Raw genomic sequence first — 18,022 nt, forward strand, 5'->3', positions numbered from 1 at the left:
GGAAATTTGATTTGACAAGTCCCACGAGTGGCTGTGGACATACTTCTAGCAGGACTCGGATGCACGAGGCACACGCACCAATCAGCGATAAAACGCAGAGAAAAGGACCATTAAATGGTTTAATATGCGGGTGCCGTGCTTTGGCTGTTATTTGCTGAATAAATTATTCATACTCAAAATGATTCTCTTGAAAAGTCTGAGGGAAATGGAAAAGCTGTCATTAATTATGGATATGAAATTTTTCCCATTAGTCTAAAGAGGATGCATTTTTTAAGAAGTCTCACAGTTGACAAAACAGAGCAATTAATAACCAAAATGAATAGTAATTGGAAATAAATTGGTTAGTGACTAAATAAAGATGTGTATTAGGTGTTGTAAATGCAGATGGGTAAAGATACCAATGCTACTGTAATTTCCCTATAAATTAGCCGCTGAGGTATAATTATAGTCACCACAACATACCACAAAGTTGACATGCCCTTATCAGCACAAGGCAACAGAACAATTTTCTTTGAGGTTAGCTGTGAAATGCACAAGTGGGTTCTTAACAAAACCTTGTCATCTTAAAGCTACGTCTTTAAGAGTTGTGAAAATAATGATTTAGGATGAAAAATCTAACATTATGCTTTCACTTCTAAGAGAACGAATACGCGTTTTCCTCAGAAATGTTGACAGAAACAGGAGATGTTTTGTCTTACATTGCTGTGAGGGTCATTTGTCAATCCCTTCATTTGCAAACCTTTAGAAAAATACCTTGGATCAACATTTACGCTGAGGTGAACCAGGAGAAGGAGCAGGAGATGATCGGCTCGGTGGGCCAGGGTGACAGCACGCCTAAAATCACTCTGAGTGAGTTCTCCACATCCAAGGAGCTCATGGAAAAGGAAATGGATGCCAGGGTCAAAAGTAAGTGAAGAGTTTTCATATTTGTAATAAATAACATATGGAATCAGTTAAAATGTTTACCTGCTGACGTTACTGTTACTTCCATTGATAGTTCCTTGAAAAGGATTTTAGTTTCCTTAGGTAAGATGGGGATTGTTTCTCTGTGTTGGAGATAAAAGTCGTTCTGCCAATACACAGAATAAATGTGCAGATACGGCCCCCAGGCACACTTCGGCTATTGTATTTGAATTATTTTTTAAATGGAGCATTGGCAACTTAATCTCCTTTTAGTGTTTTTTTTTTTATTATTATTCAGAGAAGAAGAAAGCAGAGTGAGCCACAGAGTAAAGACAGTACTGGAAGAGGTTTAACATAGAAAAGAATAGATTCCAGCATAACCTGCAGTACTGAGGAGAGTGAATATTTAATAAAACCAACATGTTTAAGCATGAGGCCCCGGGATTGTACGGGCCAGCAGGAGCACAGAGGGAACAGCCTTAATCACTTCTCTGTTTGGTCACAGTGTGACTTGTTCAAAAAGAATATTTCAGTTCAGCACAAAAACAACAGGTTGTCAGAAGCTGAATACTGCTTACTCTGCCCTTATACAGTGCACAGTCTGCTTTGCAGCCTTACCAACAGAAAGCAGAACAGGTCTTCTGGCAAGTGCAATCCTTGGATTCATTTGCCTCTGTGATGCTTTTACAAGACATATGAAGCTCTTGTAGTTTCACAGTTTTGGAGAGCGAGCTGATTCTGACCTGGCTGTTGAAATTCAGAGCTGCAGAGAACAGAAACATGTCTCGCACGGCAGTGGACACCCTCGAGCACCAAGGCCATCAGTATTCTGCTTTATTTCCAGCTGAATATTTTTATTCAGCTCAGTGTCCATTGTTACGTTTTGCATAAAACCTGTAATCCTCCACAGAGCAGACTTGAGGTTGGTACAGGAGGTTATGGCTTATACTGAATAGGAAAATATAACAGTAACTGCTGACCACAGGGCTGCACTGAGTAGATAAAAATACTGTGCGCTAATATAATTTAAAGGGGCGACGTCTAAAAACTCCAAACAAAAAGCGGGCAGCAAGTTGGGGTGTCCACTCCTATCCTAAGAAACAAAGAACTGCACTCTTTGGTTCCTCCTCCCTCCTCCCCTTGTACCATAGTCAGAGTGGTCATCGGGCACACTGGGACAAATCCCGGGGGGCCACTGCATCAGCGGGCCGGTGGACTGTCGAAAAAAAAGTGTTTTTTTACTGCCCCCCTTTGTGTACTTTTCATTCGGGGTGTGTATGAGAGCGTGCTGTAGTTCAGCTGAATTATTGAATTGTTCCATCATCTTAGGTCAACAATGGCACATTTCTGTCATTTTCCTCCAAAATGAAAAGTACCCTGTGGTGTTTCTGTCTCTAAGTACTGCCATAGAGCAAAGTTTTTATGAGTCCCTGCTTTTGTTTTTGTATGATGAGTGTGCAGCATAATGCACATTCCTGCCTAAGCACACAAACAATTAGTTGCTTAATCAATTAGTAGAGTAACAGAAAATTATTCAGAATTTTGGTGTTTGATTATTCATAGTACACTGACTCTCTTTGGGGTTTAGACTGTTGGTCAAACAAAACAAGCAATTTTAAGATGTCACCTTGGGACTAGTTTTCAGACTTCAATTCAATTCAATTGAATTCAATTCAGTTTTATTTATATAGCGCCTTCCACAATCAAAATTGTCTCAAAGCTCTTTACAGAGACCCAGAGTCTGACCCCAGAGAAAGCACTTAAGGCGACAGTGGCAAGAAAAAACTCCCTTTTAACAGGAAGAAACCTTGAGCAGAACCTGGCTCAGATGGGGGACCCTCCTGCTGATGGCCGGGCTGGGTGAAAGGAGGAAAAGGAGGAAGACAGGACAGCTGGGAATGGAGGAGAGGAGGAGAAGGACATGCAGCATATAAAACAGCAGATTACAGTTATGATAGGAAACAGAGCACAGAAGCAAGAAGCTGTCATGATTGGTAATTATTTACATTACAGTCTGCAGAGAATATTAATCCAACTTTTTCTAAGTTCTAGCAGCATAACTAAGGGATGGTTCAGTTGCCTGAGCCAGCCCTACTAAAGGCTATATCCTTAACTGTAACAGTGTCTATAGAAATAATTGTGACTAACTATAGGTTTAGTCATAATAATTAAAACTGTAACTACAGCTAATTATAAGCTTTGTCAAACAAAAAGGTTTTAAGCTTAATTTTAAAATTAGAGAGGGTGTCTGCTTCCTGAACCCAAAGTTCCCGACTTCAGAGTACTCCAGCAGAGCCACATGTTACACAACTGGTTTCACAAGTTAATTAGTACTCTTGGCCAATAAACTGACATTTATATGTAAAATCAGTGGAGTTTTCCTTTAATTTATACATTGATTCTGTCCATTCATTCAAGTCGTGTACTATTGAGCTATAAATTAATTGCTTCTCTCTTGTATCTGATGCCTCAGTAACATGAAGCAAACAAAAAAATGGATTTCAAAACTGAATTTAGTGTTAAACTGATACTCTGTATGCGCCCATTCAATAAATCAAAAGGTATCAAAGGAGACACATTTTCATAACGGGTCACTTTCTCATTTTCATGCTATTTAACAGCTTTAGAGCCTTTGATTAAATAGCACATAGAAAATTCAGCAATTAACACGAGGTGTCAATATCAAAGAAGTTGCTTGTTTTACAGGCATTAAAGCGACAACGCTGAACTAACCATCTTTGTTCTTGGCTTGTTGTTCTTCTTCTTTTGTTTCATTTATTTCTGCTCAGGGGGAGTTGGAAACGCCTGTGAGAGCACAAGGGAGATTCCAAACTGTACTAGCGTGTAAAGCCGGAGAATGCAACCGTTTATGTACAGCAAGCGAAGTATAACAGTGTCGGGGGTTCTCTTATTCTGTTTTGTAATTCTCAACACAGCCGATGTTAATAGTTTTCTAAGGGACCTCATTTATACAGGCTTGCATGGATGTCTCGTTCAGCAACATCCATGCAGCAAATGTCAATTTACTCAATGAGATTAATGTAATTACTGGCAAAACTTATTCAGTTTTGTGGATGTATAAGCTACATGACGACATTCATTTGCAGAGTGAAATATCTTTCATTGAAACCTATGAAGAGTTATGTAAATTTCCTAAGGAGTTTGCTTTGAAAATCATTTCTGCCTATATATAGACTATAATGTCTGAGTCTTTAATCAAACAGGGAATATTATTGAAATGTACAATATTATCATCTGTTCTGTTAAATGTATATATTATTACTTTCTACATGCTCGTAGTCTGAGTACCATGGCAATGACAGAAGATCTGACAATGGTCCGTTTTTTGAAAAGTGTGTTAAAAAGTCAAACATTACTTAAAGAAATCAATTTTGTTTTGCTAAGGTCCTTGACTTGTGCATGTTCTTACTGAGGACACAATTTCTGTGTTGTAGATAAACAAGTGTTGTAAATAGTTATTTTCTAATCATTCGTCAAAAGAGCCCAATCGATTTTGCCTAGACTTTCTGTTCTGCTCTCATTTTCTTTGTTTACTGTTGGGCGATATGTATCTAGTAGAAAGCGTTTATCTGTTAATGCAGGTTAATGCAGCAGAACTGTATTGGCATATTACAGATTTAACTTCCCACCATTTCCCAGAAACGAAATGAAAAGGATCAACATGAACATGATCATGTTCAGTATGTTTATATTTTCATTAGATACAATTCATGTGCAAATATTTTTACAAAGATGACTCTAAAGTCCAGGCTAATCATCTAATCATCTAGTCTTTAAGCTATCTGAAGCACTCACTGCATTGCAGTTTGCCTTTGAGTCAGTGGCTCTGAGAGCTCTGATTTGCCCTCAGAACAAAAACTGAATTACCATGAAGTTATTATATTGTGGCTACCAGTGATCAAATTCACTATATTCACATTTTTGCGAGAAAGATGATGAGATTTATTCCAAAATCCAAACAAACAAACAAACAAACAAACTAAAAGTTATATTTACATCCTCTAAAATACCAGTAGGCCTCATGTTGGGTTCTGATAGCTGCGTCCATTTTGGATTTGGTCTCTGTTTGGCAAACCCCTCCTCAGTTTTGCTAATCTCTGATGCTTATCTCTTATAAACTTTTTGATCCTTCATCCCTCTTTTTAGCCGGTGAGTCCACCACTTTGGTTCAGCCTGAAACATCTCAACAACTATTGGATGGATTTTTACTTTTATGGTGCCCGTGGGATGAATCTGAATGTTTTTGATGATCCCCTTTTCCTTACACTTTTCCTCTTTAAGGTTCAAATTTGGTACCGGCCTTTGACCTTATCAGGATGAATTGTGATGATGTTAGTGATCCCCAGACTTTTCATTCAGTGCCATCATCAGGTCAAATTTTCAGCTTTCCCAGCGCTTTGGTTTCTCCCATCAGCCTTAGCTGCACAATAGCATGCTAACATTAGCATTTAGCGTAGAGCCCCACAGAGATTCCAGCTGTGGACTATTGGTCTCGTTCTTATTAATTACGTAGCAAAAGTATGTGAAAAGCATTTAGACAAACTTAGCAGACTTGTCATATATAGCCGCAACTGGAATTTGGTTTCACCGGCAGAAATGACAAACTGCAGATTATAGCCTGTCTGCTTTAGGTGTAATTCATGTTAATTTCATAAGTAACTTAGGTAAGTTTCAGGCCAAATCAAATCTTTTGGCTCTCTGTGTTGGTACTCGGCCAAAGATTGTGAGGGAAAACAAATCATTAGTCTTTCGGATTGTGATTTTTTCTTTTTTTTTGTAGTTCAACCAACAAGAGTGGTGACTCTTCTCTGCTGAACCAGTCTCACTGATCACATGGCATCTATTTCACTGAATCTCCCATTTAAACTTGCTAGTGTATCATATCAATATTTTATGCTTGCCAACATAATATTTATGAGTTGGGACCCAGGTCACACGTGTTATTTCAGTGTGGCAGTTACATGAAAACATTTCATTTAATCTGCCTGATATTTTCTGCTGTTTATGTCATTTTCAGGTCACCTCAGGTTGTCAGCATCAATTAGACCTCCTCTAAAGTTTGCAGTGTTTCTGTCTTCTTATTTAACAAAGTTAATTGAATCTTTGAGTTTTAGTTATTTATAAATGTAGTTAGTTGTTCAAAGTGAATGCTCATGCAATTAAATCCAACTCTAAGAAGGTGTAAAGAATATTGGTATTTTAGAGGACATAGCATTGCTGTCAACTGAATATAGAATATCACTAATCCTTAATGATTAAATGCACTTACTCATTATTATTTTGTTCATGGAATGAACCCCTTCAGTGCAGTGTTTCTTAGTTGGTCCTTTGCTCAGGGTTTTGGGGTGTCTGCTCCATGCAGCATGAAGAGTGTTTATTTTATTTTATTTTTGTTGTTGTCACAGAGCTTCATGATTATTTGCCCTCTCTGCTCCTTCTGCCTCAGTCTTTACTCTGCTAAAACAGTCTCACAAACATTCTCATTCATGTGACAAAACCAGAATATTGTCCTCAAATAGATAAAGACTGGAACAGTTTGTGTCTGTGTAAACATCTCACAGTGTACAAACAGAGCAGATACGCTAAAGCCGAGCTGGGCTTATATCATTAACCCACACTCCTTAGGTGCCATCAGGCTCCTTTCACAACACAACACACTAATTTGCATTTAGTTTGGGAGTAATGTCCTCCCAGCATGCAACTCTCCACCACTGCTGTGTTCTCCAGTCCTTTGAGGTGGAAGTGGCCCTCGAGTTGACTTGTGTCGGCCTCCTAGTATACAGCCTGACGATAATCACAGAAAGCCGGACAGCTGAGCAGAGGATGCCACATGCAGAGCTTTCCCACAATGCTCAGCTCAAGTAAACAGCAATTGCAGGAGAAGCGAGAGGGGCAGAGGAACACTGCAGAGAGAAAAAGGCTGTCACATCACATATGCATTACCTGACAGAGTGCTCTCATCTCAAACCCAACAGCCAAGCCAAGCCTTGTTACTGCAGACAGAACACACATCGAACAAAGGTTGTTTTATAGCTTTGTTGTATTCAACACGTCATAAGTGAAGGGTTGCTTGCGTGGCTGCATTTTGTTTGGGTGGGGGCTTTGATGGTGTCACTTTGTTCCGATTCCTATTAGCAAAACAGGGTTAGGATGAAAAGAAAAAAGAAATATCAAAAAGTTTGTGCTGCCCACATCTCTAACCATACTTTTATTAGATTTTTTTCTTTTCTTTTTTTCCCCTCTCATGGACCCTTTGAAATTGTGGAGAATGTATGATGACTACACTGGTTCATAACCAGGTCATAATGCTTTGTAGCAGCTGTTGCCGGGTAAAAGTTTGACATTCCTTAAAAGTCTGTAAAGAATGCTGTGCTTTACATCTGCGCAACATAATGGAACAGTCACCTGTAAAAGAAACTCTAGTGCTTTGGGTAATTTCCTGCTGTTTATTTCCTCATTGTTCATTCAGTCATCGTTTTGATCACTGGAATTTGCTGTCTCATCTGATACCTTAAATGCCACATTATGCTGTAAGACCCAGATCTCCGAGGGAATCCATACTTGAAAAATAAAGAGGTCCCTGCATTTGTGATATTTCAGAAGGCAAAAGCATTGTAATGTTCTTCAGTGCACAAAAATCTACAATGCATGCATCATCAGTAATGTTCAGTTTCATCTTTATTTCGATATTTCTACGGTACAGAAACTGTCATTTTGAAATTGTTTCAAATAAATGTATTTTTGTACATCAACGCATTTGTTCTCTGGGTGATGAAATTCCTGTGAGCTCAAGTCAGGAGCAGTGAAATTCCTCTTCACTGCTCCTGACTTGATGCTTGTCTTGTACTCATTGACCGTTTGATGTAACCAAAACACCATAACCACAGTGTCAGCTCTCACATATCTGCCAATCACATTTGATTCTGGTTCTGATGGGAGGGGGGCAACCGAATCCGGTGTTGCCAGGCAGAGGTCGTTAAAGTGGTTCACAAGAAGGTCAGGTTCAGGGAGGAGAGGCAGAGCAGATCAGACGGATGAAAATGCACATGAGAGTTTACAGACAGTTGTTGAGTTAATGAAGCTAGAACAAATGGGAGCCAGTGTAATTTTAGGAGGCGGAGGAGAATACAAATTAAACACAATACAAAGATGATTGGATACACAGAAATGAATAAGTTCCAAACTACCGATCTTCCATAAGAGAAAACAAGATTGAGAGTGTGGTCCGTATCATGAGTAGACCCTGTGGGGTGTAAAACAAGATTAAAAGACCCTAAGAGGTTAAGGAATTCCCCAGCAAGTTCATCACCGGTAAAATATATATGAATATGTGAATATTAAAATCACCAATAATACAGACTCATGTCATAATTCGGTAAAATCAGAGAAACCAGGTCAGAAAATTCAGAAGGTCGTAGACTGCAAGGAAAAGAATAGGCTGATGCTTGTTGACACAAAATATTAGACTTTCAAAGGAGGAGAATTCTCCGCAAGATATCAGCTTAGAGAAAAAAAAATATCTCTGTAGATGACAGCGACCCCCCCCCCCCCCCCCCCCCTGAATGGGCTGAATGGGGTTGTCCCATTCATTGCATATCGATATTATTGGAAGTAATGAAATCATTGCATAAAAAGGATTTGTTCCTCAAAGACCTCACACTTAAGAGAGTGATTTTAACAGATATACTTAGAAGTGCAGAAGAGAGGGGGCTTAGGGGAACACAGATTAAGTTGTTTACATTTGCTTGCTTTTCGGCATGGGAAATATATTTTTGGTCTGCTGTAATTAATTCTGACAGAAGGAAGGAGTCCAGTGTATGTAGTAACAGGGATATAGCAGAAGGTGTATGGAAATTACCACACAGGTAGGGGGAGCTAGAGGGGGCAATAACTTTAGATGGCTGCATAGACCAGGAACTGACCTGAGCAGGTGCACAGGTTGTGGTGATTTCAAACAGTCATGAATGTGGAGAGGACTGAACCTCCCACTGAACAGTAGCCGGCAGCATTTGGCAACCCCACCTGTTGGGATGAATCCCGTCTCTTTAGAAGAGCAAAGCAGGGTCCCAGAACAAGATCAAATTGTCAATAAAATCCGTGTTCTTAGGGCCACATGGGGACTGGAGCCAGGTGTGCAGGCTGAGAGTACAGCTAAGGCACTCAGCTCAGTGGCCAAGGGCGAGACTGGGGCCAGAAATAAAAACAGGCTTTCCACAGAAGATCAAAATCATGTTTGATGCGGTCCTGACAGAGGGTGTCCTTCGTCTCTACATACAGCACTATTTTTGTGATGGAGGTTTGTCCAAAATTTTTGAGACTGTGGCACCATGGAAACAGCGTGTGATCTGGAGTCTCCAGTGGTTCGTTGGGGGTGGAATGTGCGACCTAACTGGACTGGACAACCGGAGCTCTGTCTGTGATGTGGAGCGAGGAGGCCCAGCCTGACAAAAACCTCCTGAGCATCTAATGAGTCCTCCTAGAGTGCTGCAACCCAGTTGTGGAGTAGAGGGTCGTCTGATGTGCGCTGGCCACAGATGGAGGAGACACAGTGGTGAGTCATTGCTGGAGTGGTACCCTACGTTCCTGCAGCCAGATCTCATCCAGAGGAATGACCGTTCACTTCGGTTGGAGAATCCTCCGGGCAGGCCAGCCCAGTGAGGATGTGTATCGAAGCTCATCAGGGAAGGGTGGCTGCAGAGGCTGAGAGCAGCAGAGACACCACGGTGGAGGGCGATCAAGCCACTGGGGCAGCAAGGCTGGAGGACATCATATAGGAAATATACTTTGCCTGGGCAGCAGCGATGGAGGCAAGGATGTTGATCAGCTGATCCTGTTTTCCAAATTCTGGCAGTGGAGGTCTTTACTTAACTGTGAGTACTGAAGTCTGCAGTCTACACACACACACAGACATTGTTTAAGAAATCACAATTAATCCCATGATCTGTGAGTGGCGTTCTCAGAGTGTAGCTGCTGAATACAAGGTCTTAAAACAACGACTAAAACCCTTTATCCAGTTAAAGGATATTGTTAAAACAACCAAGGTTAAAGTGAGTCAGAGAGATAAGGCCTAAACTGGACACAGATAGAGCCTCAGACAGGGAGACGCAGAACACTCACACATGCCATATATCTGCACTTGTTTACTGTAAAAACAAAACAAAACAAAAGAATATGATGAGTAAAACTGTCACTTCACTTAATGACATACAAAATGCAAATAAATGCATTACTGGTCGCTCACTTGCCAAAAGCCATTGACATGATTCCTAAATGCTGTTTAGCCTTTTAATCAGACTGAATTACTTTGTTGTGCCCTGATCAGTTAGTAGTGGGTGAGTGAGTGTCTGTCCTGACAGATGGTGTGAATTGAAAATAACATGCATTTGTTTTTCACAGCCATGGAAGAGCTATGAAAATTTAAGTTATTATTTTCTTATGTCAACTTTCAAAAAGGTGGAAAGTAGCCATGTTCTGTCTTTCATGGATGGAAATATTTTTCTGCCTCTTTCATCGGAATATGCAGTCGTCATTCTTAATTCCACCTACGAAGCTGTGATTGGTTGATTATTTTTAAAAATGGGTATAAACAGCTGTAAATGAGCATCACACCAAACCTAATGCGATGTGGGAGGCGATTCAGAGATCTGGAGCCTTGCTAATTTGACCCTACGCTGCCTTCTAATTCAAAGGTGCTGCAGTGATTAAAGGAGAATCGAGGATTTGTTGCATCTGCAAACAAACCATTATCAGACGTGAGATTATCATGACCTCTGTCACTGACAGAGGCACAGCTAAAAAGAACTTCACAGCAGAGTCCGATGAGGGATTTCAAACCTGAGCCGGTTTTTTAAACAGCCAAATCTTAACCCGTCAAAGGCTCTCTTTGTTTCTGTTGTACACAAAGATGAACACATTCATTACTAATGCATTTTGCGTTGCAGAGCAACTTTTGGGGTCAACTCGCTTGTTGACTGATCACCTACCTGCATTCATGTGCTGCTGTTTTCTTGATGGGACGAGACCTGGCTTGCATTTCATGTATATCAAGCTTAAACAGATGTGAGGGTGGTTCAGACTGAAGCAAAGAAGGGTTATGGCTGGTGTATGTTTGGCAACGCTGGACTCCTTTGAAAAACAGTTTCAAAAAGGATTATATTGTCGGGCAAAGCAGGGAAAACACATAGCTGGACTCCACCATGTGTAAGTCCAGCATTACACCATATGTAAGAGACAGTAAAGGCTGATGGTAAAATTGTTGCCCAAACCCAATCAAACTCTGTTTCATATATTGCTAAATTGTGATTAGTGCAAAGAACTACATCAGTTTTTCCCAAGAACACAGAAAAATAGCAACCAACTACATACATTTCAAAAATATATATTAAAAAAATGTTTCTATGTTTAGCAGAAGGTTTTCTGTTCATGTACGACCTGATCACTCTGAATTGATTCTGAATGCATCACGAGTCGCTGCCCTTCAGTTTACACTGTCATGCCTTCCTGCAGTCGGCCAATCACTGCACTTGAAAGGGTTAGGGCCAGGTTTAGAGTCACATATAGACATGATGGATTCAGCACACATGTGACGGCTGTGACCTTGCAGCCTCAGCGTCATGTAGCCTCAACCGTGACATGACAGACTTGGCAATGAAGCAATTACAGTGATTATTGATCAGGGCTTTGATTATCACTACAGTGATGGTATGACTTCACGGTATGAGAGTCAAATCCATGCTAGTATCTCTTGACCCTGACAAGTAGCATCTTTAATTTGATGGCTACGACGCTGGAGTCCTGCATGCAAATGTCCATTCAGTCAAGAACGAAGTGATTGGAAGCGAGATATTGGTTGTGCTCAATGAAAGACTTGTCTCCAGAGAGAGGACGGCATTGTCATCTCAGATCCACCAGCCGACGCCCCCCCCCCCCCACGGGATTACTTCCACTAGAGTACGAAAATACCCTGTCGCTTAATAAAAGCCTCCCTCAATCGCAGTTTGTTTCACTTTGTTTGCTGTTTTCTCAGGCTGTGGCAGACGAGACTTGGACATGAAATGGAATTATTGGAGTTATCAATGTAAGATGGCAAAGCTGGCACAAACAAAAGCCATTTGTCTTTATTCACCAGGGGAAGTCTGAGAGCAGCCTCATTATACTGTGTCTCGAATTAATCTCGGGCCCCTGTCTCTCACTTTCACCTTGGGAGCCCGATACAATGTATTGCAGGGCTCTTAAAATCCTGAACACATACCCTAACCTTTGGTGCAGGTTACTGATAGACCTGCATGTCAGGAGGAGGACAGAGACACAGAACAACAGGGCGGTGCAGGCGTAATGTGGAGACAACAGAGGTTGGACTCCACTATCCGCTACGGTTTCTGCACAGTTAAATTTTTATTACAGAACAATAGCAAAGAAGTCAAATGGGGACAGACTTAAGATTTGCATTTAAATTCAGCTTCACAGGCGGACTTTGAGAACAGCATGGGCATGCTTTGATTTGTACTCAGAATTTCTTGTGACATTTTTTTTTATGATTATGGATGTTTCCCCATCTGTGGCTCAGTGAATCCACATATCCTAACAATATGAAGAATTAATAATGACAGTAATGATTGCCAGGAGAAGAGTGGGGTCAAATGTCAACAAACAGCATGGCTAACGCTTGGATTTATTAAAACAAGTGGTGGATAGGAAGTTAAACCAGTGGGTTTTTTTTTTTTTTTTGGCTGAGATCCCAAACCACCCATCCTCACCTTTTACTGGCCTCCACCCTCTGACATACTTCACACTTGCTCAAGGAAACAGTCAGGCTTCCACCCAAATGCAGTATAAATTTTTTTTACTGAGTTTCAAGCAAATGACCAAAAAAAATAAATCTGAATTAATGTCATGCTAGTAGTAAACATTAACAGTTGGAGCACGAAGATAAACAGCTGGAGACGCTATGACATTTGTGTTTGTTTCCTGTATTAATCTGAGGAAGGTTAGTGTCTCCTCATTGCTCTGTTTCCATTACACTTTGTCTCATTTTGTTTTCATCGATAAATCACTTTTTCCACTTCAGCCAAGTGTGAAACCATGTCAAAAAGTACAAGGTTTGCATATTTTATAAGGATGGCTATATTTCAAAGCAGGTGAAGATGTTGGTTGTCATGGTGAGAGGAGCATGAGGAGTATTGACCAGGTATTTGTGCATTAATATTAGTGTATTTACAAGTAGCACATAGGTGTCTGTTTGATAACCAACTGTGAGGCTTTAATTTAACTGAGCCGTGCTTAGTGTGGGTGTATGGTACAGGCTGAAACCACCACTCCAGATTGCTCCAGGTCAGCCTTTTTTTTTTTTTTTTTTCACAATCTGCACCAACCTTTGAAGTTTGAAGAGCTTCTTCTTAGAGCCACATACTGGAAGCATGTTAACAGTTTTATGACTGTGAAACTTCCCGATAACATTTCAAACTGCTGAAACAGAGATTTCAAGATCTTTGCCGATCGCCTCGCAGCCTTTGGAACTGTAATTCTTTTTTTTTCTTTTTTTTCTGATGCACTCACACAGCCTTCTTGGTTATCTTTGGTTGTCTTTGTCATTGTGAAATAGAAACTGGAGACAATCAGACCTTTTTTTATGCAGTAAAACCATCATTCACTGGTTGATTCGGGTCATGTGAGCACTGAAAACTAGGCACAGGTGAGTCTTGTTTGCTTTTTTATATACTGTTTTAAGAACTAATTTATGTCTATAATTTTTATTTCACTATGTGAAGACATTTTAATCGTCAATATGCACATGAACCAATTGTGGTTCTACAAAACTGGTTCATGTGCATCTGTTTCTGAAGATATTCTCAGCTCTGTGCTCACTTACAGGACACAGGATCATTTTGTTTCTTCACCTCCTGCAGTAAAAACGTCCCACTGTGCTTCTTGAAAGTCACTTTTCCACATCTCCACAGAACACTGATAACTGGATTATATTTTGCTGCAACATGTTTCTCTCTCTCTTGCTTTTTTTTTTAAATTACAGGTTAAGTAAAGCTGAACTTAGTTTCAAAATAATTTCATTGTAATTGATGTTCCTGTTTAACTGTCTCTCACAGCTACAGGCCATAAAATCGTTCAGTGACTCCGTCAGAACAAAAGCCAATAAATTCTACATTTATAACAGAATTTATTATAATAGAGCGAATGTTTAATTAGATATAACGGACTGTGCCGCTTACATCAACATTACCAAATTAAATTATTCCATTATCCTCACTAAATACATTAAGATAATGTGGAAATGATTAAACATGTAGATGTTTACAAGAATGGAATTGGAGATATGATTTAGAGGAAAACATCCGTTCAGAGTGGACGATAAAACAAAAGTCCAAAGTAGCTACAACTCTTTATTAAGAAAATCAGAGACTTTAAGCTATTTTGTGAAACCCCTGACAGGAGGTAGAGACAAACTCACCTGTGATGCTCTGCAGTCCAGGATTGGATTGAGGGCTCATGCCATTAGACAGGGCTCACACACACTGAACTTCTATAATAATAATAATCAATTTATTAAATCTACCACCAAATCACATTTGGAGAGCAGAGCACATTACATAAAAAGAGGCACTTAGTGAGATCAAAAGCTCTTTGCTTGTTCAGGAGCTCCATCCAACACTTAGTCAGTGAGGCAGACTGCAGGGACACTGACCTCTGTAAATATTGTTACCAAAAAAAAAAAACAGGTTTCAGAACCAATTAGCAAAGCTGGGCTTCACAGAGAGGAAACTTTACCTCCCTCTGCACCAGTTACCTTCTGAATAACATATGAGCAATGATCCCCTGCCCAGCAAATTACTATTCTCTCTTTGATTTATTCAGCCCGTTAAGCTATCATTGTTCACAACACTTGGACAAAGACTGTAAGCACTAGGAGTGATCTCTGTATCCCGCAGAACTGTTAAGATCTCCACGAAACATGTATAAATAAAGTCACTCCCCAAAAAAAAAGATATTTGATTTATTTATGATTTTATACTCGCAGATGGAGATCATAAATATGCATCACCCACCTCATGTCAGAGCTGTTAGAGAGGCCGGCATTTTTGATCAGCTGGAGCGGCGAGCCCAGGGCTATTTGTAATTAATTCAAAGCCAGAATATTTATCATTGTTCTGTATTAAGCTAAACTCTGCAAGATAAATAAACAAATAAATCCTATCGTTATGAGTGTCACTTAAGTTTACTTTGAAATCATCAAGGATAAGGCTTATTCACGGTACAGCTCACAGCTTTTTCGGTGAGTGTTTGACTAAAGCAGGACAGCCCACACAGAAGGACTATTTACACCGACATACACTGACAGAGTACATACAGAGGACACACTGGAGGACCCTGACAGACGTTTGTGCAATTTGGCCCCAAACAGAAATGGACATCCCCTAAAAAAAAAAAAAAAAAAAAAAAAGTGTTTCTCATTCATTTTGCAAATTTGTGCTTAAAAGGCAAAGAAACTGAAGAAGAAGGCAAATGTCAGTTCAGTGGCCCGGAGCTCTCTCTGCAGGGAGCTGGAGGTCACTGAACTTTGTAAGAGTGAGGTCAACTCCAGCTGAGCCATGGCTCTGCACTCAAACATGGTGACCTAGATTATAAAGTAATACTCTCCCATTGGCACAGAGCACCATTTTATCATTTACTCACCATTTTCTGAACAGTGTAATTATTATTTCTTCGGGTCGCTCGCGTGATGTTGATGGTTCAGGTCCACGAAGTAAAAAAAAAACAAAAAAAAAACAAACATGCAGAACAAGCTGAAAACATTCTCATCCTTTTAGCGTATCAAGTTTTGATGATGAAGACATCCAGCAGACACCCGGCAACACTGGCAGCCATTTCTTCCTCCAGTTTCTGGCCAGCTGAGGAAAAAAAATCAGGCTCTTTAGCAGCGAATTCTCCTTGTTGTTCAGCAGCTAGCTGCTTAAATGTTGTGCGCTGTTTGGCTTCGGGCAGGTTGCGTTCAGTGTGTTCATCTGAGCGTTTTGGCTGAAAACACCTGCCTGATGTGGCTTGAAATGAGGTTAAATGGAGAGAGTGGGGTTTTTGGCAGCATTAGTGAATAGATGCTTAAAAGCCACACAGATCATTACACACAGACATTCCATACATTGTTAATATAAAAATATCGATTAGTGTAGCTTTAAAATTATCTCAATGCAAACAGGCAGAAGACGACACGAATCCTGAGCCATCTCCCAGGTGTCAGCGTCAGCTGAGCCGCTGGTTAAAGCATATCTAATCTGGACCAGTCAGTTGTAACACACCTAAATTAGAAATATACTCAGTCCAACAATTGTTATGTATGTCGTTGCCTCAAGCAGTGACTGTTACACTCAACTGTCCTTAGCTTTTTTTTTTTTTATTTCACTGATGAATCCCACCAGACCTGTTAGATTTGATATTCCACAAATGTAAAACCCCTGCAGCACTGAGCTTCACAGTTGATTCTTATCAGCTGTGCAGTAATTGTACAAGTATGACACCAAGCTTACAACACAGCAGGTAAAAATCGGTAAGCTTTAACATGTCATAAAACAATATGTGCTTTTTTTTTTTTTCCAAATAATTACTTTCATCTGAGTGGCAGAGCCTCAGAGCAGGATTCGGTGCCACGAATAGAAGGTCGCCGGGGCCAATTAGGGGGTTCAGCACGGCTGCAGAGATAGACGAGAGGCAGCTGTATCAGATGCATGGAGTCTAACATCAGTATGATGGCTGTATCTTGATAATAATTTAGATATTTGGATTAGCACTACCCTTTAAAATAACCCATTAAAAGATAAGTATAAGGGATACTGAGGCATTTGCTAAGTTTGATTACTTTTAAGAGGGCTAAATGGTCTGAAACTTATTAAAGTCTTTAATCAAAAAGTACTTCATGAAGCAGATTATCTATCTGAAAGTGAAAAACACTTCACACTGTTGCTTTAGCCGGCAGATAACAGCCATCTTTTCATATTTGACTGGCATATGAAATATGATAATTTGGCTCCCATAAAAACAGAGATGATGCACTAAGTGAAGCTGTCAGAAGGTGCGTCTCCTCAGTAACACTAGTCAGAGTCCTGTTGCCACATCCTGACACTTCTAAGACTCTTTGTTGAATTGTGATCCCCCCGATGTATTGCGACAGCATCTGTGCTTTCATTTTCAATTTTACCGGCTCCAAAGCCCCATATGGAGACTGTCTAAAGCTATTGTGTCACTTTGTATGCAGATCTTTCAGCTCCTTACACTGCTACCTTGGCTTCATCCTTGCACCGTGTTGCTTGGATGCAGATGCATTAATAATTCATTTTGAATCCTTTCTCTTACCAGAATGATTAAAAGATTGGCTGAAGCTTTACTTTGTGTTGTCGACAAACTGGAGACAGTGTAGTGAGGGTTGATTTCTAAAGTGAAATACACTGTAATCCCATTCAGCTGGGCTGTTGGAGATAAACACAGCAAGACGTGTCTGGAGGTTTATTTATTCCCCAGTAAACTTTGAGTTTAGAGTAGCAACAACAATCAAGTGAAAGTTGAGTCTGGCTTCTTTGGGAAAGTGCACCTCTACACACAGAAAAACCTTGAAATAAGGTTGCACCCACCCATGTATACTCTGCATTGCAATACCTGAGAGACACCTGGTTCAGAGAAGTTTAACACTGCGTTTGTCAGAATCAGTGTAACATTGCTGGTGGTTTTTTATGTATTAGTTCTTTAGTGGCTGAAATTTCACATTTAATCTTCAAGCAGAAACTTTTCTGATTATCCTCTGACAAACCACGTTTATTTAGAGCCTGATTGATGATCCTGTTTATAGTAATAACCAAGTATCGCAAGATCTCAGTGAGATCAGAACCAAGTTCAAACTATAAACAAAACAAAAAAGCAAACAAACAGCACAACTTTCGTTCACTTTGTTCCAGATCTGTCAGATTTAGTTTCACTCGGTTTTTGTCAGATCATGAAATTAAATGTTCACTTAAATTTGCATTTATCAAATCACTGTGTGTGTAATCTGAAAAGGCTCGTTGTTGGTAACAAACCCACAGAGAATTCTCATCCCACCCTG

The 18,022-nt window shown here is 40.1% G+C and overlaps 1 protein-coding gene across 2 annotated transcripts in view; it reads left to right on the forward strand.

Moving 5' to 3' along the window:
• The window catches only part of sorcs3 (sortilin related VPS10 domain containing receptor 3), a 183,657-nt gene extending 179,839 nt beyond the window's left edge, over nt 1-3,818 (forward strand). For both annotated transcript variants that reach the window (XM_041035874.1, XM_041035876.1), the window contains 2 exons: nt 746-906; nt 3,693-3,818. In XM_041035874.1, the coding sequence (XP_040891808.1) occupies nt 746-906; nt 3,693-3,751 (220 nt within the window). In that variant the 3' untranslated portion in view covers nt 3,752-3,818. The remainder of the gene's footprint in view (nt 1-745; nt 907-3,692) is intronic.
• The last annotated feature ends 14,204 nt before the right edge of the window (nt 3,819-18,022 follow it).

This window comes from Toxotes jaculatrix, chromosome 4 (assembly GCF_017976425.1).
Source record: "Toxotes jaculatrix isolate fToxJac2 chromosome 4, fToxJac2.pri, whole genome shotgun sequence".
NCBI lineage: Eukaryota > Metazoa > Chordata > Actinopteri > Toxotidae > Toxotes > Toxotes jaculatrix.